Source organism: Neoarius graeffei, chromosome 2, assembly GCF_027579695.1.
Source record: "Neoarius graeffei isolate fNeoGra1 chromosome 2, fNeoGra1.pri, whole genome shotgun sequence".
Taxonomy (NCBI): domain Eukaryota; kingdom Metazoa; phylum Chordata; class Actinopteri; order Siluriformes; family Ariidae; genus Neoarius; species Neoarius graeffei.
In genome coordinates this window covers 105,989,727-106,014,993 of record NC_083570.1, presented here as the reverse complement: position 1 = coordinate 106,014,993, position 25,267 = coordinate 105,989,727, and the positions used below count along the sequence as shown (strand labels likewise).

General features: G+C 42.2%; 1 protein-coding gene across 1 annotated transcript in view; it reads left to right on the top strand.

Moving 5' to 3' along the window:
* Positions 1 to 25,267, top strand: part of syngap1a (synaptic Ras GTPase activating protein 1a) — a 113,720-nt gene that overhangs the window by 37,307 nt on the left and 51,146 nt on the right. Inside the window, exons 3-11 of the mRNA XM_060915326.1 lie at positions 4,108 to 4,261; positions 6,917 to 7,015; positions 10,791 to 11,030; positions 11,182 to 11,517; positions 11,809 to 11,953; positions 12,311 to 12,455; positions 14,155 to 14,391; positions 17,561 to 17,762; positions 22,949 to 23,130. Coding sequence (XP_060771309.1) covers positions 4,108 to 4,261; positions 6,917 to 7,015; positions 10,791 to 11,030; positions 11,182 to 11,517; positions 11,809 to 11,953; positions 12,311 to 12,455; positions 14,155 to 14,391; positions 17,561 to 17,762; positions 22,949 to 23,130 — 1,740 coding nt within the window. The remainder of the gene's footprint in view (positions 1 to 4,107; positions 4,262 to 6,916; positions 7,016 to 10,790; positions 11,031 to 11,181; positions 11,518 to 11,808; positions 11,954 to 12,310; positions 12,456 to 14,154; positions 14,392 to 17,560; positions 17,763 to 22,948; positions 23,131 to 25,267) is intronic.

Here is a 25,267-nt window from a genome sequence, read left to right as displayed (position 1 = left end):
AACCGTTATTTTCGGCATTTGAAACAGAGACCAAGCAGTACATAAAAATAATTACTGACTCACAAAATTAGACACCTGTTAAAATTACTGATCTCATCTCATTATCTCTAGCCGCTTTATCCTGTTCTACAGGGTCGCAGGCAAGCTGGAGCCTATCCCAGCTGACTACGGGCGAAAGGCGGGGTACACCCTGGACAAGTCGCCAGGTCATCACAGGGCTGACACATAGACACAGACAACCATTCACACTCACACCTACAGTCAATTTAGAGTCACCAGTTAACCTAACCTGCATGTCTTTGGACTGTGGGGGAAACCGGAGCACCCGGAGGAAACCCACGTGGACACGGGGAGAACATGCAAACTCCGCACAGAAAGGCCCTCGCCGGCCACAGGGCTCGAATCTGGACCATCTTGCTGTGAGGCGACAGCGCTAACCACTACACCACCGTGCCGCCCAAAATTACTGATTTGTCTGGTTATTTTAATGTGTTCAGTTGAAAATCCTCCTGGCTGAAATGTTAATGTTTTTGTTTAGATTGTATTAATGACTTCTATTTTTGTCTGTCTTTATTGAAAAAAAAAAGCCTCAAGTTGGCCATACGGCTTTAAATTGTGACATCAGGTCATGGTATATCCAGGATATACCATGACTGACTCACACCATATCCATTTTTTTAGTTTTGACACCACAAGATACATTCCTTAATCAATGGTGGAACTATTTTATGTCACGTGAGCTTCTTGAACTATTTTATGTCACGTGAGCCATCCTTGGCCAATCCCTGCACGGGAATTTTTTGATGAGAGATATAAAAGTGAATGTTCCATGGAATTTGAAGTTTTTAATGAGTACTGTATGTTGACAGTCAAATTGAAAATGGAAGGAGTAAAAAAAAATTATCTTGTAAATTTACTTATTAGAGTACAAGTGTTCTTGAGTAAAGTAGTACCAATCTTCCAAAACAGTACATAAGTACTTAAATTGCCCAAGTATTTCCCTGTTGATAAATCATGTCTATCCCAACTCAGTTGTTTGGTCTATTATGAAAGTTTGCAGCTTGAAGCCTGTGCAGGATCGTGGGCAAGCTGGAGCCTATCCCAGCTGACTATGGGCAAGAGGTGGGGTACACTCTGGACAAGTCAGCAGGTCATCATAGGACCAACACACAACCATTCACACTCAGAGTCAATTTGGAGCCATCAATTAGCCTTTGGACTATAGGGGAAACCAGAGCACCCAGATGAAACCCACACAGAGAGAACATGTGAACTCCACACAGAAAGGCCCCTGTCAGCCACAGGGCTCGAGCCCAGAACCTTCTTGCTGTGAGGCAACAGTGCTAACCACTGCACCACCGTGCTGCCCAGCTTGTAGCCCATCCATCCATTATCTGTAGCTGCTTATCCTGTGCAGGGTCGCAGGCAAGCTGGAGCCTATCCCAGCTGACTATGGGCGAGAGGCGGGGTACACCCTGGACAAGTCATTGCAGGGCTGACACATAGAGACAAACAACCATTCACATTCACACCTGCGGTCAATTTAGAGCCACCAATTAGCCTAACCTGTATGTCTTTGGACTGTGGGGGAAACCGGAGCACCCGGAGGAAACCCACACAGACATGGGGAGAACGTGCAAACTCCACATAGAAAGGCCCCTGTCAGCCACTGGGCTCAAACCCAGAACCTTCTTGCTGTGAGGCAACAGTGCTAACCACTGCACCACCGTGCTGCCCAGCTTGAAGCCTTCACTTCATATTTCGACTTCAGTGTGTCCAAGGCCCTGTCCACACGGCAACGGATTCAGGTGAATCTGATAAAATTTTTTATCGTCTCGGCCTGGCATCCACACGGCACCGGCGTTTTGGGTGCCCCAAAACGAAATCTTTTGAGAACGGGTTCCAGAGTGGAAAAATCTGGAAACGGCACCGTTGCGAAGTCGGCTGGATGAGTAGAACGGATTTGTTTACGATGACGTCACAACCACATGACTAGAACAAGCAGCACTCTCGCGCGCATTATTCGTAACAACAACAGAAATTGAAATTGTTTACACATTAACCTGACTGACCTGCCAGACAGACAATTTACACCTGCTTTGATGAACAGAAAGTACAGCCTTCCACACAAAGCAACAGTTACCTGACTATAATGGAGGCAGAGGGGAAAAGGGTCAGAAGACCCTTCAACAGACTGTTTTGTATGAACCACTGCATTGCATTCACTTTTGTATACATCTTTTCTTTTAAATAAACAAGTAACTGAACCATTTCTTGAATTTCTTTTTTTTTATTGGGTAAGACTGCTTTTCAAAATGTTCACACACAATATAAAAAGTTATATAAATTATATAAAAATGCTTTTCAAAATGTTCACACACAATAAGAAAATTAAGTTATATAAAACTATGCACACTAATAAAACTAATTTGTACACACAGAAGGCACGATTTCCTCGCGTAGTCGCAGCCATCTTCTTGTTGTTGTGTGTTTGTTCCTGTGAGTGCTTCACGCCGGGTAGAAGAAGGGGTTTATGCGTGTAACAGACGTTGCGTTGTGTTGTTCACCAGTCTTTTTATTCTGAAGAAATGAGACACAAATACACTGCTGAGGACGGGCTGCAAACGTCCAGTGGCATTGGCGCTTACATTTCCAAAACGAACTGAAAGAGGCCAGCACCTCGTTCCCATAACTACCTGCGCTCTTAAAGGGCCAGCGCAGAATTTCCCCACCACTACACACAATGGCAAGTGGAAAAAAATAAACCCATTACATGCGCATGCGTCCTACTTCTTCTTCTGTTGTTCTGGTGTCTCCGATGGGACCGTCTTACAGCGCACGTAGAGGTGTGGCCACTGGCGCCATCTGCGGGGGGGCACGGACCTTTTTAACCCCCCAAAGATAAAGTTGGGGGGGCAAAAACACCCCAATAATGAAACGTGAAAAAGTAGTAAACAGTACAGATGAATTCATGTTAACTGACGATTGAAACCAACTAAACAAATAATAGCCTAGCTTTGAATGCAAAATAAGTAATATATAGAAACGTCACCTAAAATGTTATGATCGGACATGACCCGCCCCCTTTTCCGCTTGCAATATTCCAATGGTAGGCAGTGAGTGATTGACAGGTTGCACTCCGCAAAATTTACACTGCGTCGCACTAGGCCTATGCGGCCCAGCAAAAAAAATAAATAAATAAATAAAATGGTTCGTTGCGTAGCAACCAAGGCAGCACTACTGAGGCGAAAAGTTCTGTGTGGCCTCCCGCAACCGTTTTCACTGAACAGTGAACATAGAAATGAAGCAAAATGGACAAGTGGATTATCCGAACCAATAGGCCGGCAGCCACCAGCAATGAAGGTGATCATGTTGTGCAGAATTTGGACACTGAAGTCTGTGTTAAAGCCGATGCGGATATATGAGTTTAACGCGCTTAAGCCTTTTTATGGCGTATGGTGCACGGGGTTTTTTTTGCACTATTCTTGTCAGTTATCTGCCGAATTCATCTCAAAGAAAATTGCATTAAACTAAATTTGTTTATTGAATAAATTGTGTTTCATACAATGTTTAAAGTCGTGAGATTTTTTTAATGCATCATAATAAGTTATCGTTAAAATGGGCGCTTCCCACTTGCAACGGTGAATAGTAATGAATGAAAATGACTTACAACTGAGTCTTTGATATTCAACTACATACGCTGCCGACGTCATGACGTCACGGTGCAAGAACATAATTCTGACCCCCCAATGTTGACATGAAGTTGGCGCCTATGGGTGTGGCATGTGTATTGCATCGTTTTCAGCAAGCGTTGCGTTGCCATATGGACCTGATATTTTACTGATCCGTTGCCCATGTGGACGCGATATTTTTTTTACCCGCTAAAAAAAAAAATCTTGTTGCCGTTGTCGTGTGGATGTAGCCCAAGACTGCCGTGAGCTTTTCTGCCAAATTATCAGCCAAGCTCCTTGTTCAGACACGAAGAACTAGGGCACAATTAGAAGCACCACCATCCCAGCATAACAAACAAAAGGGGAACCATTAACTGTTGTATTGTTACAGTATGGCTGTATTATTAGTCCTTCTTTTACGGCTCTCTTGCTGCAGAACACGTCTGATGCAGAGCTTCAAGGAGTCTCATTCGCACGAGTCTTTGCTGTCGCCGAGCAGTGCGGCCGAGGCGCTGGACCTCACACTGGACGAGGATGCCATCATCAAGCCCGTCCACTCCAGCATCCTCGGCCAGGAGTACTGCTTTGAGGTACGTGTGCGTGTGACAGAAATATCCAGGCCTGAAGTTGTTTTTGTATTGTTTAAATATTCACTCCCCTTGGTCTTTTTTCACATTTTGCGGTGTTACAACCTGGAACTGAAATAGACTTAATTGAGATTATATCTCACAAATCGACACAAATTAGCCTGTAATACTGAATCAAGGAAAATCACAATACAGTTTTCAAAATTATTTCCAAATAAAAATCGTAAAAGTTGTGGTTGTAAAAGTAGGAGAGAGCAGGGAGACTTGGGACAAGTTTTCAGCTTTTATAGATTGTGTAAAATTCTTTGCAGGTAGCATCACATTCATATTGCATTAAAGGATTTACCTCTTATCCCCTCTTACCACAACATTAGTTTCTCAGCTTGTCACATATACTGGCTATCAGGCTTCACTTTTTCTGTCTTTTTTTTTTTTTTGCAGGGAGACATGAGACATGGAGGGACATTATGTTGCGAGACTTGGGACAAAAATAAAATTTGTATTTATTATGAAAACTTGTCAGATATGAACTGTATGAACACAATGCTGGCACAGCGATAGAAAAAATGTCAGTTTACACAAAACCTGACTCGACAAAACAGTTCCATTCTCAAGAAGGAATGAAATAAGTTTAATCCTCATGCAGGGACACGCCCACATTTTTAACAAAAAATGTTTTTGAACAATTTTATATTTGTAAACCACAAGAAAAAACCTGTAATATGATGAACTGTCCCAACTCTTTCCATCTGGACATTTTTGAAAAAAAAAATCCTTAAATCTTTTTTCCCCCAGAATTTAAATTTAATTATTAATCCTATAGATGGTAACGCAAGGCTACATACTTTAATTTCTAGCAAATCCTCAATTCTCTAGCGTACATTACACCATAGAATGGAGGTGGAGGTGAAGTAGGAAATACAAGTTTTGGTTGATCAAATATTGATCTGCACAAACCTTACTGCAGTGTCCAGATTCATGGCTCCAAAGGAAGTCAGTTACTCTAAGGGGAAACGTCCAACTTCTGATGTCATCTAAAACCTCATCTCATCTCATTATCTCTAGCCGCTTTATCCTGTTCTACAGGGTCGCAGGCAAGCTGGACGAGAGGCGGGGTACACCCTGGACAAGTCGCCAGGTCATCACAGGGCTGACACATAGACACAGACAACTATTCACACTCACATTCACACCTACGGTCAATTTAGGTGGGGTTTACATTAGACCGTATCAGCGGATCATCAGATTAACGTTTTTAAAACGATTAGCGTGCACACAGCAACGCCAATACACGATTCGCGTGCACACAGCAACGCCAATACACGGATACGCTCAGCTCCGCAGGCATCCTGCACTCCAAATCACTCCGCCCTGAACAGCGAGTGCCCTCTGGAGGGTGCGCACTCCGGCCCTGCGCAGCTCACAGAGCGCGCGAGTGAAGCGCACGAGCAGTGATTCGGGACTGAGCCACTGTGTGTGTGATCCCAGCGCATATCGGGCATGCGCGTCACTTACCACTTGCAAGTGGAAGGATGCCAAGCCTAAAGACAATCATAACTACACAATAGGCAGTATTTGCATCAGTATTTGCAGTATTTTCATACTTTTATACTCTTTAATGAAAGCTGATACAAGGCGGAAGTCCGCGCCGTTTTTCAGCAGTTGCATCACATGACCAACGCCAGCAAATCAGGAAGGTGGATGTCACAGTGACGTTGTCCAATGACGACGCCAGCTAGAGCTCAGCACAGCGTATCCGCGTATTCTCAATGTTTACACAGCACCGGACCAGACATGATCTGGATTGAATACGTGGACCCTGGCGGATTCCCGTTTCCCGGCGTTTCCAGGCGTTTTAATGTAAACGGACAGTGCATCCGTGAAGAAAACGAGACAGATACGGTCTAATGTAAACTTGGCCTTAGAGTCACCAGTTAACCTAACCTGCATATCTTTGAACTGTGGGGGAAACCGGAGCACCCGGAGGAAACCCACGCAGACAACATGCAAACTCCACACAGAAAGGCCCTCGCCGGCCATGGGGCTCGAACCCGGACCTTCTTGCTGTGAGGCGACAGCGCTAACCACTACACCACCGTGCCACCTTCATCTAAAACCTGATTGGTTGAAATTAATTTATGGGAATACAATCTGTCCCAAGTTTCCCCCATCCCAAGTCTCCTCGGTCTCCCCTATTCATCCCCATTGCTCCAAAATCCTTCAGTGAGTTCTGGTGCAACCAGTTCCTATCAGAAATTACATAATTAGTTGAACAGAGTTGAGCTGTGTACAATTAAAGTGTCATGTGATCTCAATATACAAACACCTTTCTTTTCCTGGAGTTTGTTAGAGAACGTACCTAACCAGCAGCATCATGAAGACCAAGGAACAAGTCCAAGACAAAGTTCTGGAAAAGTAGCAATCAGGGTTTGATTATTAAAAAATGTCCCAAGCTTTGAAACTCCCACAGAGCACCATGAAAACATTTTTTTAAACAGAATGAATATGGTATAACCATGATTCTAGAGGATGCTGTTCATCAAGCATTAATGAGCATGGATAAATCAGAAAAGCAACCAAAAGGCCAAGTGAATACTTATGCAAGCCATTGTAAACATGACCTTTGGGCGTGTGTCTATGTATGTGTGTGGTCTTTAGGTAACAACAGCCTCAGGCACAAAATGTTTCGCCTGTCGATCGGCTGCTGAGCGGGACAAGTGGATCGAGAACCTGCAGCGAGCCGTTAAACCCAACAAGGTGGGAAACGTGGGTGGGTGGCTGGCCCTCAGGCTCTACAACTGAATCCAACTGTAAATGTATACATATGTGTTATTATTGGTTGTTACGTAATTTTAATGCTTTATATATATGACATATGGTGGTAGAGTTTCAGGAGAGGCAAAGTGAATGGTGAAAGTCATATTTAATTTGCGCTAACAGCGCTGGTGCAAATTGTTACTCTCACTCAGGATCTTTCTACTTTATTTTTCCCCATTATTATCTCATCTCATTATCTGTAGCCGCTTTATCCTGTTCTACAGGGTCGCAGGCAAGCTGGAGCCTATCCCAGCTGACTACGGGTGAAAGGCAGGGTACACCCTGGACAAGTCGCCAGGTCATCACAGGGCTGACACATAGACACAGACAACCATTCACACTCACATTCACACCTACGGTCAATTTAGAGTCACCAGTTAACCTAGCCTGCATGTCTTTGGACTGTGGGGGAAACTGGAGCACCCGGAGGAAACCCACACGGACACGGGGAGAACATGCAAACTCCGCACAGAAAGGCCCTTGCCGGTCACGGGGCTCGAACCCGGACCTTCTTGCTGTGAGGCGACAGCGCTAACCACTACACCACCGTGCCGCCCTCCCATTATTATTATTATCCTAACGCTTTTTAGGACGCTATTTCTCCCTCAGTTTTCAACCAATCATCACCAAATTTCACATGAAGAATACCTCTGGGCTGAATTAAGTTGCTATGACTTTTGGTGCTGATCTGGATCACTGCTCCGGAATAATCCATGAAAAACGGGATTTTTTTCCTCACTAAGCATCATTCTCTATCTCTTACCATTCCGGATCTATAGGCTATGGTGACCAGACGTCCCAGTTTGTAAGCGCTAGTGCAAATTACTGTGACTTTAGTCACAGTCTCTATCTAGTTGTTGTTGTTATTATTATTATTATTATTATCTCATCTCATCTCATTATCTCTAGCCGCTTTATCCTTCTACAGGGTCGCAGGCAAGCTGGAGCCTATCCCAGCTGACTACGGGCGAAAGGCGGGGTACACCCTGGACAAGTCGCCAGGTCATCACAGGGCTGACACATAGACACAGACAACCATTCACACTCACATTCACACCTACGGTCAATTTAGAGTCACCAGTTAACCTAACCTGCATGTCTTTGGACTGTGGGGGAAACCGGAGCACCCGGAGGAAACCCACGCGGACACGGGGAGAACATGCAAACTCCACACAGAAAGGCCCTCGCCGGCCCCGGGGCTCGAACCCAGGACCTTCTTGCTGTGAGGCGACAGCGCTAACCACTACACCACCGTGCCGCCCTATTATTATTATTATTGTAACGTGTTTAAGATGCTATTTCTCCCTTAGTTTTCAACCAATCATCACTAAATTTCACATGAATACCTCTGGGCTGAATTAAGTTGCTTTGACTTTTGGTGGTGATCTGGATCACTGATCCGGAATGAGACATGAAAAACGGGATATTTTTCAATCACTTATAACTCTGTTAATTTTCATGATTTTTTCACTAAGTTTTTTTTTTTTAATTTTGTTCAGGGCGGTAGGGCACAACTTTTCTTCACTAAGTGTCATTCTCTATCTCTTACCGTTCCAGATCTATAGGGTACGGTGACCAGACGTCCCGGTTTGTAAAAGCTATCGCAAATTACTGTGACTTTAGTCACAGTCTCTATCTAGTTTTGTGTTGTAGTGCTAAATAGGAGACTAGGGTCAACACCTGCCCCTTTGCCCCAATGCAAATGAACAAATGCCTTAAAAACAAATGACAGAGGCAATGCAAAACATTTCAACTAATAACTAAGTATTTTTGCATTATTTTCAGTAAAGTTACTGAATACTGGACATTCGGATTTGGAAATGTATATAAGATAGAATAAATAAGAAACGCTAAAACCTACAGAAACTAACTTTGTAAAATTGCTGCTGGTGAAAAATCCACAGCTGTGTTCCTTGAAGCAGGAAGCAAAAGAACCGAAGCCTCTGATGTAACACACTGTAACTCCTACTAATGCACCCCAGAATGGAAGATTAAAAAAAAAAAAAGTACTTCGTGTTATCGAAACACTGACAACAGCTTGAAATTTAAATAGCAAAGAAGGCTGTGATTACAGTATAGTGGCTAATTAATTCATCTGCTCGAAAAGTGTTTTAATTTCGTGCAGCTGTTTGCTATATTTATTGAAAGGAGAATTGAGGCTAGGATTCATTAGCCAGTGTGATGATTATGGTTATAGCTGAGTAAAGAATGCAATCAGATGAAATTAGTCATGCTGAACCTTGAATGACCTGTAAACTCACTTCAAAATAGGTGCAAAATATGAGTAATTTCCATATTATTCTAGATTATTTTATATTATTGATGCACTTAGGCAGTATAGATATTTACACAGTGCTTTATTAGATACTTGTCTTTTATTAGTCTTTATTACCATTATTTAGGTGCACTTGGAATATCTCAGAGCAAGCCTAGCATGAGTTGGGAGCTTCAGGAACTGCATTTAAAATAGGAATGTGCCAGGAACTGGACGCTGAGTGAAAGCTAAAGGCTTTTATTAGCATGCGCGCTCATAGTTGCTGTAATTGAAGATTAGCATCAATATAAGTATTTGTTTGTGAAGTAAACTTTCATTATAGTCACCCTAGGCTTTATGAAATTGTTTATCTATCATAAAAATGCGTTGGATTTATTTCTGGGCATTGAATTAAGTACATAAACTGGCCACTGAGTGAAAACTGCCACTGGAGCAGGTTTTACAGAAGCCCAGACAGGCATGACACACAAAAAAAGAGTCAATTTTTTAAAAATAGGAGTTGACTCTTTATTTAAAGTGACCTTTTTTGGTTACTTGCTCATCATAGCTTTTGCGACATTGCTGTTCATTGTTCGAACAGACGATGCACAAGAATCATTGTATCATAAGTTATAGGAGACAGTCTTTACATTACAGGTATTTAGCAGACACGCTTATAAAGAGCGATGTACAACAAGAAGTGCTCAAGGGCACTTTAGTCATTCCTGCTGGTCCAGGGAATCAAACCAGTGACCTTTTGGTCCTAAAGCTGCTTCTCTAACCTTTATGCCCTGGTTTCAGTCATGTTCCAAGATGTAAATTCTGGCCATGTGGCACTGGTTTTCAGGGGAATGGGCAGGGTCAAAAAAAAGCCAAAGTCCCCTCCAGTGCCAGGACCTGGTCTTCCCAGGCAGTCTCCTGTCTCAGTACTAACCAGGCCCTTAAGGTGCATTGGGCAGCACTGATCTCCACTTCTATAGCCCTCTCTCTCACCTACTGTCCAGCTAGGGTTACAATGGGGGGCTAGTCCTCTGGTAACTGCAAGAGTTTGACTCCCCACTCACATCTGTACTGCGGTGTGCCTTGCTAGATGGCAGTATGTACAGGTACCATTTTTATGTTGGTCTTTGGTATGACCCAACCACGAGTAGAACTCACGATCTCCTGGTCAAGAGGCAGACACACTAAGCACTAGGTCAGCTCATGGTGAAGGGGCAGGGTACCCATGATGAAAGATCATTTTCCAAATCTATACAATTTTTGGATTTTTTTTTTCTTCATAAAGGTACAAGTGTAGGGTTTTGTTGCCTATTGACATTTCCATAGAATTGCTAACTGAATAAATGTATTATTCAATAAGGAATGAATAACAAGGACAGATTATGCTTCTTAAATGACAAAGCTTTATCTTATTCTCATCTCAAGACTGTGATAACTGACCTGTTTTGATCATTCTTGCAGGATAACAGTCGTCGGGTGGACAATGTTCTTAAATTGTGGATTATCGAGGCGCGGGATCTTCCACCTAAAAAGCGCTACTACTGCGAGTTGTGTCTGGATGACATGCTGTATGCGCGCACCACCAGCAAGCCTCGAACAGACACAGTGTTCTGGGGTGAGCACTTTGAGTTCAATAACCTCCCTGCTATCCGGAGCCTGCGCCTGCACCTCTACAAGGAGACGGACAAGAAGCGACGCAAGGTCTGAGCGATAACCAGACATACCCACCCGATTGTTATCAAGATAATCTTTTCATTTATAGATTACAATAAATACAGACAAACACTTCTGTAATGGGTCACTATCATTACTTGCACTGTATTGATTTGGGACATGTGTGTGTTTTTCACAGGAGAAAAGCACATATCTTGGCTTGGTCAGCATTCCCATCTCGAGCATCACAGGCCGTCAGTTTGTGGAGCAATGGTACCCAGTGATCCAGCCCAGTGTCCTTGCAAAGGGTGGTGGTGTGGGCAGTGGAAAGGTCATTAATGCCTCATTGAGGCTCAAATCACGCTACCAGACTATGAGTATCCTGCCTATGGAGCTGTATAAGGAGTTTGCAGAGTATGTGACAAATAATTACCGCACTCTGTGTGCTGTCCTGGAGCCACTCTTGAGTGTGAAGAGCAAAGAAGAAGTGGCCTGTGCCCTGGTGCACATCCTACAGAGCACCGGCAAGGCCAAGGTCCGTGAGTCCACTTCCTGCTTCACTTTGCACCTTTCTGAGTTTCAGAAACAGAGCATGGGTGATTAGTTCATCACAGCATAGGTGCTGAACACTTTACAGACTCGTTATGTTTTCTGAAAATTAGTTTTGAGGGTAATTTTTGGGGATCAGATTTCTCTTCCTCTTGTTTTTGATAAACCACTATACCCAAAACCTCTAAGCACATCATAATCTCTGAGCTGTTTATCATTTTAAATGCGTTTGGCACAACCTGAATTAGGTTTGAGAGGAGTTGTTTTTGTTGTGCAGGATTTTCTGTCAGACATGGCGTTGAGCGAGGTGGATCGCTTCATAGACAGAGAGCATCTGATCTTCAGGGAGAACACACTGGCGACCAAAGCCATAGAGGAGTACCTCAAACTTGTTGGACATCGCTACCTGAAAGACACCATTGGTGCGTGGTTAGAGTGGTGATGATGGAAACATCTAGCTTGGTCTGACCAGACACAACAGTAAGGCAAACAAAAAATCTTAAACATTAAATGATCAGTTTAAACAAATAAGGAAGCTAGAAAGTAACTTACCAGCTGGCGAGGATGGTCTAACAGCTTGATCAGCTCAGCCTGTGTTTGGGTATCTGGTAGCTGGTCAGACAAAGCAGGGGAGTAAGAAATCTCTGATGTTTGCTCTGGAATTAGAACATGATGCTGGTGATGACACTTGTTTGTTGGGGAATTGAGTATAGGACGGTGGCAAGAATCAAGTCGATAGTATTGCCATTGTTGATAACGGTAATAATCTATGTGTACAGGTGAATTTATTCGTGCATTGTATGAGTCAGAGGAAAACTGTGAGGTTGATCCCATGCGAACCCCACCTTCCATGCTTCCAGACCACCAAGCTAACCTACGCATGTGCTGCGAACTTGCACTCTGCAAGATCATCAACTCCCATTGGTATGTTACCCACTATGATCTCCTTTTTCCTGCTTCCCCACTGTCCCAAAAATTTGGCTCTAATAAGCCATTCATTAACTTCTTTTACACTATAGAATCCTTACTTTTTAGCAATCATAAGCTCTTTCACTGTATCTGATTTCTACTGATTTAGAAAAGCAGCCATACTGTGAGGTACTCTCACCTTATTCAAGTTTTGCTCAACCAGTTACACTCATCTCATCTCATTATCTCTAGCCGCTTTATCCTGTTCTACAGGGTCGCAGGCAAGCTGGAGCCTATCCCAGCTGACTACGGGTGAAAGGCAGGGTACACCCTGGACAAGTTGCCAGGTTATCACAGGGCTGACACATAGACACAGACAACCATTCACACCTACGGTCAATTTAGAATCACCAGTTAACCTAACCTGCATGTCTTTGGACTGTGGGGGAAACCGGAGCACCCGGAGGAAACCCACACGGACACGGGGAGAACATGCAAACTCCACACAGAAAGGCCCTCGCCAGACATGGGGCTCGAACCCGGACCTTCTTGCTGTGAGGCGACAGCGCTAACCACTACACCACCGTGCTGCCACCAGTTGCACTGTTTACAGAAATTATAATAATAGATGGAATTTGCAATTTTTTAAATGAAGATACAGCTACTGCACTGAAGGCATAGCCATTAAACAAGCCAGTGTGTAGTGTTTAAAACAATATCTGGTTTAAGGAAACCGCTCTATTGATCATGTACGGTACAAAAAAACAGGTTAGGAGCTCAGGTGGTACTTGGAATGAGACAGGAAGAACCCTAGCAGGGTTACTATGTCAGAATATCACCCTAGTGCGATATCTGAGAAATGGAGAATATATACAGCAATACAAATGAGAAAAAAATGGTGGCAGAGTGCCCAAAGATCTCACTGCCTATTCACTATACCATACCTATTCATTTGGTCTCTCTGTTGGCATTTCTTATTTGAATTGGCCAAGAAATAGAATTACTAATTTCATTTGCCTTGCCATGGCAACTAATGGGACGTTTATAGTTATCTGGGGCCAATATAAATGAGAAAAAAAGGAAATTGGGGTGGTCCTAGAACAAAGCCTTGTGGGACACCATACTTTGTTTTTGTGTGTTCTTACTTATTTTTCTTTATACTCTACCACAAGCTTATTGTGGTAGTGATTTCAAAGAAACATTAAGGCTTATATATTGTCACTGGCCTTAAGTAAAACAAGCAAAGTGCAGGAATTAAAGTTAGGTTTCTCAGTCACATTTTGAGAATTTTAGTTATGTAGCTGAGGGTGAGATAATTTTGTCAAAGTAAATATAGAAGTGAAGTAAAGGTATGCTTTCTAGCCCCTATTATTTTTACTCCTGTCATTCGGTACCTGCTAAACTCCCACAGATTTTGACTTTCAAAACGTTGTACAACTATAAGGCCTGTGGAACAAATCATGGAAAGGACTACAGTGTGAAAAGGGCGTATATGAGTTAACTGGTGCTGCTGGAAGATTATGACACTGACAGTAGGACCTTGAAAGATTTTATGTTTTCAGATTGATCCCCCAGGATTTGTTCAAGTGCTTTAAGTCCTGGAGAGGATTTTTTTTAAATCAAAACCAATGCAAAGTTATCTCTTAATTCACTGTACATTGTATGCATTGTATTCCTCGTTTACTATTCTTACTCTTTCTCTTTCTTTCTACAGTGTTTTTCCACGGGAGCTGAAGGAAGTATTTGCATCATGGCGTGTGCGTTGTGCCGAAAGAGGTCGTGAGGATATTGCAGACCGGCTCATCAGTTCCTCACTGTTCCTGCGCTTCCTGTGCCCAGCCATCATGTCTCCATCACTGTTTAACCTAACGCAAGAGTACCCATCTGAGCGCACATCCCGAACCCTCACGCTCATCGCCAAGGTGGTGCAGAGCCTGGCCAGCTTCTCCAAGTCAGTCACTAGAGTCCACTGCCATCCAGGCCGGATCCATACTCACCATCCAGGCCCTAACCATATTTGCTGCCCAGGCCCAAGCCATAATCACAAAACTTCAGCATCCATGCTCACCATCGAGTCCCAAACCATACTTAACATCCATCCCAAATCATAATGACTAAACACCAGCATCCCTACTTGACTCATATTTGCCATTCAGCATCAAGCAACCATCACTATATTCAAGTGTCTGTACACAAGCCATAATCGTTAACAAGATCCAAATCATATTCACTGGCAACATCCAAACTACACTCATGCCATCCTGGACCAAGCCATACGCATTAAACTCTAAGTCAATAAACCCTTAATCGCTAAATCCCAACTCAACTCATATTTACCATTCAAGCCCAAACTATAATGGCTAATGCCTCGCTTTACTACCCTACCCATACCACAAACCAGAATGTTGCTCCTGCATTCCAAGCTAACATATACTCATCATGTAGGAGTCATGTAAGACATTCAAACCAAAACTTAACTGTCTAAATTACAGCATCTTCATCCAACCTATTTGCACCATCTATCCTCACCAGCCAGGACTAAGAGATACTCCCTGTCTGTGTCAAAACCATGATTACTAAGGTCCAGCATTCCTACCAAAGTCATATTCACCAGCTAGAAGAAGAAGAAGAAGCCTTTATCACCTGTACACTCAAGCACAGACTTAAGCACAATGAAACTTAACCTCTACGTTTAACCCATCTGAAGCAGTGAACACACATGCATACACAAGTGAGCAATGAGCATACACACCTACCCAGAGTAGTGGGCAGTTATGCTACAGCACCTGGGGAGCAGTTGGGAGTTTGGTGCCTTGCTTAAGGACATTTCAGCCCAACCTTCAGGCCGCATGATAATCTAACCACATGTCTTTGGACTGTGGGGGGAAACTGGAGTACCCGGAGGAAACCCATGCAGACACAGGGAGAACATACAAACTCCATCCACACAGAAAGGCCCCCGTTGGCCACTGGGCTCAAACCCAGAGCCTTCTTGCTGTGAGGCAGCAGTGCTAACCACTACACCACCGTGCTGCCCAATCCATAATTAATATCAAGAATCCCTGGGTGGCATGGTGGTGTAGTGGTTAGCACTGTCGTCTCACAGCAAGAAGGTTCCAGGTTCAAACTCATGGCCAAAAGGGGCCTTTCTGTGTGGAGTTTGCATGTTCTCCCCATTTCTGCATGGGTTTCCTCTGGGAACTCCGGTTTCCCCCACAGTTCAAAGACATGCAGATTAGGCAAAATACCCAGTCACTGGGTTTGTACAAAGCAGTGCATACTTGGTGCCGAGCCCAGATAGATTGGGGGAGGGTTGCGTCCAGTGTAAAACCTATGCCAAATCAAATCTGTGGAACAGATCTGGTGTGGCGGCCCTGAACAAACAGGAGCAGCCGAAAGAAGAAGAAGAGTACCCCTACCTAACTCACCATTCAGGACAATTGCATATTCACTAAACTTCAATATCTGTACAAAACCCATTCCCATAAACCAATATTCACAAATCATGAATAAGACATACTCGCCATTCAGGTCAAAACAATGATGCCTAACATCCCTATACAGTACACGCCATAAACTGTCTAGGCCAATACCATCATAACTAATCTCTGGCATTTCTTTCCATCCCAACCCAATAATCTTGGCCCAAACCATGTTATTAGTAACCCATACCATGATCACTAATCTATGGCATCCATATTGTCCAATCCAACCTAAACATCCAGGTCATACCCATACTTAATATCAAAGGCATCCCTATTCAACCAAAACTAGCCATCCAGGCCCATACTATAATCATTAATCGATGGCTTCGCTACCTAGCCCAGACTAACCATCCAGGCCATGCCCATGCTTAAGAACTAAGACATTGTTTCCCTCCCCAAACTAACAATCCAGGCCCAGCACAGTCACCATCCAGGCCTATACTATAATCACTAATCTTTGGCATCTATACCTAGCCCAGCTTAACCATCCAGGCCATACCCATGCTTAAGATCTCTGGCATCCCTACCCAACCCAACCCAACCCAACCCAACCCAGCCTAACTATCCATGTGCATCCCATGCTTACTATCCAAGCCTATGCTCACTGCCCAGACCCATATCATTACTTTCCAGAATCCCTGCACACCATCCATGCCCTTACCATAATAATTGATCTCCAGCAACCCTACCCAACCCACTAACTTCCCAGGCCCAAATCATAATCATTAAATTCCAGTGTCTAGACCCAAAACATGCTCACATACCATGCATCTACTATTACTACCTACTTGACTAACTGTCATCCAGACCCAACCTATACTCACTCTTACAGTAAATGGCAAACCATAGTCATTAGACTCAGTGCAAACCACACATAGCACTAAACCCCAAACCATACTTCATTCATATCTAAATAGGCACAACCACCAGTTAGGACCAGTATATTCTCCTCATCTATCTTCACCTCTACTCATTAAAATCCAAGCTCCACTATCATCTGCTGATTTATTTACTAGTCTGTCCCATTCACTCGACACACTGCATTAGGATCTCACCCATATGCACATAATCCAGAATCCCCTCTTGTCCATTTTACACCCATCCTATCCCAGGCTATTTCACAATAACTGTGCATAGTTCAGGCTTTTGAATGTGCCATGCTTTCCTTCACAATTTCAGAAACATTCTCATTTAGCTTTGCTCTCTAGCACTGATGAGTGTTTGTGTGTGTCAGTGTGTGTATGTGTGAGTGTGAGTGAATGTGGTGAAGAGTTTAACTTCTGCTCTATCGCTGTTCCGTCTGTGTTGGCATCGCACTCATCATCTGTCTCTCTTTCTCTTTAATCCCTCCTTTTCTCTGTCACACATCGACCACTCAACCCTCTTTCCCTTCATCTTCCTGTTCTTTTTTTCCTTTCTTTCTTTGTTCTGTCATATTTGTCTTCTATCATTCTCTTTCCCTCTCCTCCCTCTGTCAATCTGTTCTTTGTCTATCTCCTTTGCTTTCCTCTTTTTTCCATTCTGTCTGTCTCTATTGCTCTACCTCTCTCTCTCTCTTTCTTTATTTCTGCCTTCTCTCTCTCTCTCTCTCTCTCTCTCTCTCCCACACTCCTCTTTGCTCTGTGTATTCTGTAGGTTTAGTGGTAAAGAGGATCACATGATGTTTATGAATGAGTTCCTGGAGATGGAGTGGGGATCCATGCAGCAGTTCCTCTATGAGATCAGTAATGTGGACTGTGGTAGTAATGCAGGGGCGTTCGAGGGTTACATCGACCTCGGCCGAGAGCTCTCGATCCTGCACAGCCTACTTTGGGAAGTCATGGCCCAACTCAGCAAGGTAACACACTTAAGCCTAAAGCCAGACAAACACTACATTATTTTTAGACTAGCATTTGTGCTTTTTATGACAGATTTTCAGAATCAATAGTCATTACATTACATTAATGGCATTTAGCAGATGCTCTTATCCAGAGCAATGTACAACATACCCAAAACAGCATGGGGAGCAGTTGGGGGTTAGGTGCCTTGCTCAAGGGCACTTCAGCCATTCCTGCTGGTCCAGGGAATCGAACTGGTGATCTTTTGGTCCTAAAAGGTCCATGGCTTCCCCCAGGTTTACCAGGTTAATTATAACCTGCCTAATGTGTGATTTCCTCACAGAGTGAATGTCACCACTTTAATCATGTTGTTGGATCGTTATGTCCTGCAACGAAATGGGCATCAGTTCAGTTTATAATTAGATACTGGCTGTCAAAATGTGTGTCACGCTCCCGCTTTGCAATTGGAATAAAATCTTTAAGCACATTTTTTTTCTCTTTTTCACTTTTAGGGGTAATAAGAATTTAAAATTCAGGAACTTAACTGGGGCTGACATATACATGCAAAAGTGAAACAGATTTTACCTCAGGAATGTAGTTTTCAGAAATATATAGTACTGTGCAAAAGTCTTAGGTACATGTACAGAAATGTTGTTGACCAAAAATGGCTTAAAAAATAATGAATTAAATGTTTCAACATGGCGGCACGGTGGTGTAGTGGTTAGCGCTGTCGCCTCACAGCAAGAAGGTCCGGGTTCGAGCCCCGTGGCCAGCGAGGGCCTTTCTGTGCGGAGTTTGCATGTTCTCCCCGTGTCCGCGTGGGTTTCCTCCGGGTGCTCCGGTTTCCCCCACAGTCCAAAGACATGCAGGTTAGGTTAACTGGTGACTCTAAATTGACCGTAGGTGTGAATGAGCTGTAGGTTTTACTGAGCATCTTCCAGAACCAGCCACAGTTCTTCTGGACACTTTGTCACACTCGCTTCTTAACTTTATACCAAAACCCAGTAGCCTTCATTATGGTTTCTTTTTTAATCTGAAAAGTGCTCTCTTATGGAATATGCTGCTCACATACAAACATTTTTTTCCTCATCTCATCTCATCTCGTTATCTCTATCCACTTTATCCTTCTACAGGGTCGCAGGCAAGCTGGAGCCTATCCCAGCTGACTACGGGCGAAAGGCGGGGTACACCCTGGACATGTCACCAGGTCATCACAGGGCTGACACATAGACACAGACAACCATTCACACTCACATTCACACCTACGGTCAATTTAGAGTCACCAGTTAACCTAACCTGCATGTCTTTGGACTGTGGGGGAAACCGGAGCACCCGGAGGAAACCCACACAGACACGGGGAGAACATGCAAACTCCTCACAGAAAGGCCCTCGCCGGCCACGGGGCTCGAACCCGGACCTTCTTGCTGTGAGGTGACAGCGCTAACCACTACACCACCGTGCCACCCCCACTCGATAATGTAGAAGTCATAAAATAGGAATCTATAACAAAGTTTGTATGAAAAAAAAATAGGGTGCCTAAGATTTTTGCACAGTATACAGTGAAAATGTCAACCATTTACCAAGTACAAGGTTTTCTTCGGCTGCCTCATGTTTGTTATCGTCTTTCTCATCGATGATTGACATATCTGTATCTGCACCTATAATGTAGGAAACTATAGTATCATCACTCAGATGACAAAAATGCTTAGTATATTCAAAAGTTTCAACCTATATTAAAACTTGGATGTTAAAATTGAACATTTATTTGCATCCTAAATGACCAAAAACATCCAGGCCCTATGAACGAGACGTAAAGCACTCTCAGACTGGACCCCCTTGGTTATTAAGGTTTCTATTAAGCCAATTAAACATTCCAATAACTATCAAGATTTTATAAATTTTATATCTTTGACGATGGCAGGTTGTGATTTGCACTAATGTAAAAAAAAAAAAAAGCATTTATTACATGCATTTATCAGATCCTGTTGTTGTTGGTTCATGCTAGTTCTTTTCAATAAAGCATCATCTGCCTCCCGCATGAGTCACAAGTCCATGAGGTGCTTTATGATTTATGAGGTATTTTGTATCTAAAAATGTGGTAAAATTTTCCCTTGACTCAAAAGCACCCACTTATGGCATCACATCTGTTCCAGTAGCAGCTCCCAGTGCAGCAGAAAGGATTTGTTCTATATTAATGTGGGCAAACACTTTCAAAATCTTTTTTTTTTCATTTCATTTAATTTCATTTTTTCATGGGAAATTCTTCCTACCACACTTCCTACTACTTTGTTAATAGTTGAAGTACAGCTTCATATTCCTCACTCCAGTTACTGTGGACTCATAAATAAATTTACTATAAGCATAAGAGTAAAAGTATAAGGAGGAAAAAAAAAAGTCTTCCTCAGACCGTACCCTGATTTTAGTTCCTGATGGTAAATTAGTGCCTCTTTCACCAAGGAACACACTGCAAAAAATGGCCTTTCAAAAATAAGAAATAAAAGATTAAAACAAAGCATATTTGCTTAAATCAGGTGAAAAAACTCTGCCAATGGAACTAGTCAAATTTGACTCGGTAAGATTTCTTAAAGTAAGATGAAAACTCTAACCTGTTTTTAGATGAAATAATTCCAAAATAAGATTGGGGAACTTATTACGCGAGATCTGATGAACTCAAAATAATCAAAATAGCTCTTATAACAAGATCGTACTTCTTACATTTAGCCGTTCAAGTCATTTTTATTTATTTCATTTTAAGGGTATTTCACTTAAATTCATGACAAAGTCTTAGCAGTAAAAACTGAATTTAAGATAAATATACTAATATTAGGATTGTTAAATTCTACAACTAAGCATTGCTAGCTTAAAAGATTCTCCTTTTGGGACCTGTAATTAGTAAAATACTCTAGATATGAAACCAGAGACTATCTTGAATCAAGTTGACGACACGTGTAGCATTGCAACAAGTTTATTTTTTTTCCCATTTCAGCATTCAAACATTAAAACATCTCTTAAGATTCCACTTCCCCAGGACCTCAGGCACCAAAAATAATAATAATAATAATAATAATAAAGTCTACGCATTTTGACTTACAGTGCTTACACAACGCCAAAGCAACAGTGCATTTTGGGGGCACTGACTATTCATGTGTATGAGGGGTTGACAAGATCAGGCACAAAAAACAAACAAACAAATAAACAAAAAAAAACACTGAACTTAACTCACAGCGTTCCAAAAAGACCTCACTAAAACGCCCTCCACTCACTCATAGCCTTTCTGAAGGCACTTGTCCGGTCTAGAGTATATGTTTTGAAATGTATGAATTGTAATGAAAGATTCAAAGATTTCAGTAAAGTTCATCTCATCTCATTATCTGTAGCCGCTTTATCCTTCTACAGGGTCGCAGGCAAGCTGGAGCCTATCCCAGCTGACTATGGGCGAAAGGCGGGGTACTCCCTGGACAAGTCGCCAGGTCATCACAGGGCTGACACATAGACACAGACAACCATTCACACTCACATTCACACCTACGGTCAATTTAGAGTCACCAGTTAACCTAACCTGCATGTCTTTGGACTGTGGGGGAAACCGGAGCACCCGGAGGAAACCCACACGGACACGGGGAGAACATGCAAACTCCACACAGAAAGGCCCTCGCCGGCCCCAGGGCTCGAACCCAGGACCTTCTTGCTGTGAGGCGACAGCGCTAACCACTACACCACCGTGCCGCCAGTAAAGTTCATTTATTCCCAAAACAAGCATACTTTGTTTTTTTTTTCTTGAAACAAGATGAACCGCATTTGACAAGTGTCCAAAATTTCCTTAATTGTTTTAAAAAAAACTTGTTTTATTTTCAAAGGTGCTCCAAATAAGACTTTTTCAAGACATTTTGTCTATACAAGATTTTCAAGATGGACTGTCTAAAAACTAGCCTTTCTAGCTAAATGAGGTTTTGCTTGTTGGGCAATTATGTCTTATAATAAGGGTGGCTAGATGTTCTGACTTGAAAATAGACAAATAAACTTCCTAAGATTTTTATTTTTTGCAGTGCAGTGTGGGATGGTGAATGTTAATACCTAGCTGTCACAACAGATAGATTTCAGTGATGTATATTTAACAGTTATAACGAAATCGAGTCGTACGTGAGCTGATAGCTTATGTATGACTCGGTTCTAAGTCGTGTACGATGAGATTGAGTGGAATAACTTTTTATTATATCCACATTCTCTGGATTTTGAGAAACAGAGCATTTTTAGTTTTATTTTTTGCAAATTTGATAAATAAAAACTTTATACAAAACGTCGGACAAAATCATTTCTGCTTAGAATGTAAACAAACTGGCAAAGTGACAGGAGCAATTTGTGAAAAATGCGATAATAATAATTCTTGAAAAATAAAAAAAAGATACGTTCTTAGAATCAAACAATTTTACTCCATATTTTGTTGTTTTGGGGAGGGGTTGTATTTTTTGGGGTTTTGTTTTCGAGTAGTTTTTATTTCGTCCGCGGTTGGTTCAGCAACACGCTCGGCCATTTTGTTTTTCTCTATTCACGGTATATGAGCTGATAGCCTAGTAGTAGAGTAGCCAATCGGAGCGCATGATTGGTCATATCCAGTGAATGTGGATAGAATATTAGGTCTTATTTTTGCTGTTACATGTGTTAAAGTTTTAAGGATTTAGGTCACTGAAGTAAACTACATATCGAGTAACAAAGTAATTTAACTTTACTTTCCATCTTTTGTTTGCACAAATGTGTTCCATGGCAATAGATAAATTATTAAAATGGTTATCCAGAATTAGTTTTGAAGGTAATTTTTTCCTATATTGAATAAAATATTGAACCGGTTCAACAACAAAAGGCAATTTTACTCTCATCAATAATTCCAGATTCTATGAATATTTAATTTGGAAGCTCCCAAAATGAAACACACACACACACCATCCTTTACCAGAGCAGTATGGCCTGTCTTACATATGGGGAAAAAAAAACAGAATATTAATGTGACACTTTTCTACTATAACCAGTGTGTGCACACAAATTTTACAGAAAGAATCCATAAATGATCAAACACACATTTTACACAGTTTATAGTGATTGTTTAGCAAAATTATTGCTATCCTGTTATCACTAAGCAAAATATATGGCAGTTACTGAAATAATTCATTTTTAAGACATCACTATACTGTGACTCTCATTTCTGTGCCAGGATGCTATCCTGAAGCTAGGGCCCTTGCCACGTTTGCTAAATGACATTAGTGTGGCTCTGAGGAATCCACAGCTGCACCGGCAGGCGAGTCACCAGCCGCCTGAACGCCACCTCGCACGACCGCCCTACAGCCGCCCAGCCACTAATGACTTCCAGAGCCTGATGATGAGGGAGCAGAACAGGTACAAGAGCACACCTCGGACCTAGTGAAGAAATAGAGAAAGAAACTTGAGAACTGCAGGAATTATGGGGAATTATGTACTGCATGTCTTTGAAGTGATCTACATACATATTATGCTGGATATAACAGTCTGATCGTCTGGTTATAGTTTCCAGAAATCCTGTTCAGACCACGCGTTAAGATCCATCTTGGATGATCTAATGACAAGTGGATAGCATTTATTTAATTGTTATGACGACGATGAGATCTGATAACACAAACCGCCTGTAGAAGTGGTCACGGAAACATTATGGCCACATTAGAATCAAGATTAATTCACCAAAAACAACTCTCAAGTAAATGTACTGTATGTATAGAATTAGACACTTCGTGGTGTGATGTTATTGGAAAATCAGCAATGGGGTGGTGTGATGCAACCCAACATCTTCCTTATACCTACTTTTACATTATATTCTACAACCCCAATTCCAAAAAAGTTGGGACAAAGTACAAATTGTAAATAAAAACGGAATGCAATAATTTACAAATCTCAGAAACTGATATTGTATTCACAATAGAACATAGACAACATATCAAATGTCGAAAGTGAGACATTTTGAAATTTCATGCCAAATATTGGCTCATTTGAAATTTCATGACAGCAACACATCTCAAAAAAGTTGGGACAAGGGCAATAAGAGGCTGGAAAAGTTAAAGGTACAAAAAAGGAACAGCTGGAGGACCAAACTGCAACTCATTAGGTCAATTGGCAATAGGTCATTAACATGACTGGGTATAAAAAGAGCATCTTGGAGTGGCAGCGGCTCTCAGAAGTAAAGATGGGAAGAGAATCACCAATCCCCCTAATTCTGCACCAACAAATAGTGGAGCAATATCAGAAAGGAGTTCGACAGTGTAAAATTGCAAAGAGTTTGAACATATCATCATCTACAGTGCATAATATCATCAAAAGATTCAGAGAATCTGGAAGAATCTCTGCGCGTAAGGGTCAAGGCCGGAAAACCATACTGGGTGCCCGTGATCTTCGGGCCCTTAGACGGCACTGCATCACATACAGGCATGCTTCTGTATTGGAAATCACAAAATGGGCTCAGGAATATTTCCAGAGAACATTATCTGTGAACACAATTCACCGTGCCATCCGCCGTTGCCAGCTAAAACTCTATAGTTCAAAGAAGAAGCCGTATCTAAACATGATCCGGAAGCGCAGACGTCTTCTCTGGGCCAAGGCTCATTTAAAATGGACTGTGGCAAAGTGGAAAACTGTTCTATGGTCAGACGAATCAAAATTTGAAGTTCTTTATGGAAATCAGGGACGCCGTGTCATTCGGACTAAAGAGGAGAAGGACGACCCAAGTTGTTATCAGCGCTCAGTTCAGAAGCCTGCATCTCTGATGGTATGGGGTTGCATTAGTGCGTGTGGCATGGGCAGCTTACACATCTGGAAAGACACCATCGATGCTGAAAGGTATATCCAGGTTCTAGAGCAACATGTGCTCCCATCCAGATGACGTCTCTTTCAGGGAAGACCTTGCATTTTCCAACATGACAATGCCAAACCACATACTGCATCAATTACAGCATCATGGCTGCGTAGAAGAAGGGTCCGGGTACTGAACTGGCCAGCCTGCAGTCCAGATCTTTCACCCATAGAAAACATTTGGCGCATCATAAAACGGAAGATACGACAAAACAGACCTAAGACAGTTGAGCAACTAGAATCCTACATTAGACAAGAATGGGTTAACATTCCTATCCCTAAACTTGAGCAACTTGTCTCCTCAGTCCCCAGACGTTTACAGACTGTTGTAAAGAGAAAAGGGGATGTCTCACAGTGGTAAACATGGCTTTGTCCCAACTTTTTTGAGATGTGTTGTTGTCATGAAATTTAAAATCACCTAATTTTTCTCTTTAAATGATACATTTTCTCAGTTTAAACATTTGATATGTCATCTATGTTCTATTCTGAATAAAATATGGAATTTTGAAACTTCCACATCATTGCATTCCATTTTTATTTACAATTTGTACTTTGTCCCAACTTTTTTGGAATCGGGGTTGTATTCTTCTTATAATTACTTATACATTATAGCAGCTATAATCAGTTGTTCCTTCACCAGGCTCATTTTTTCTCTTTC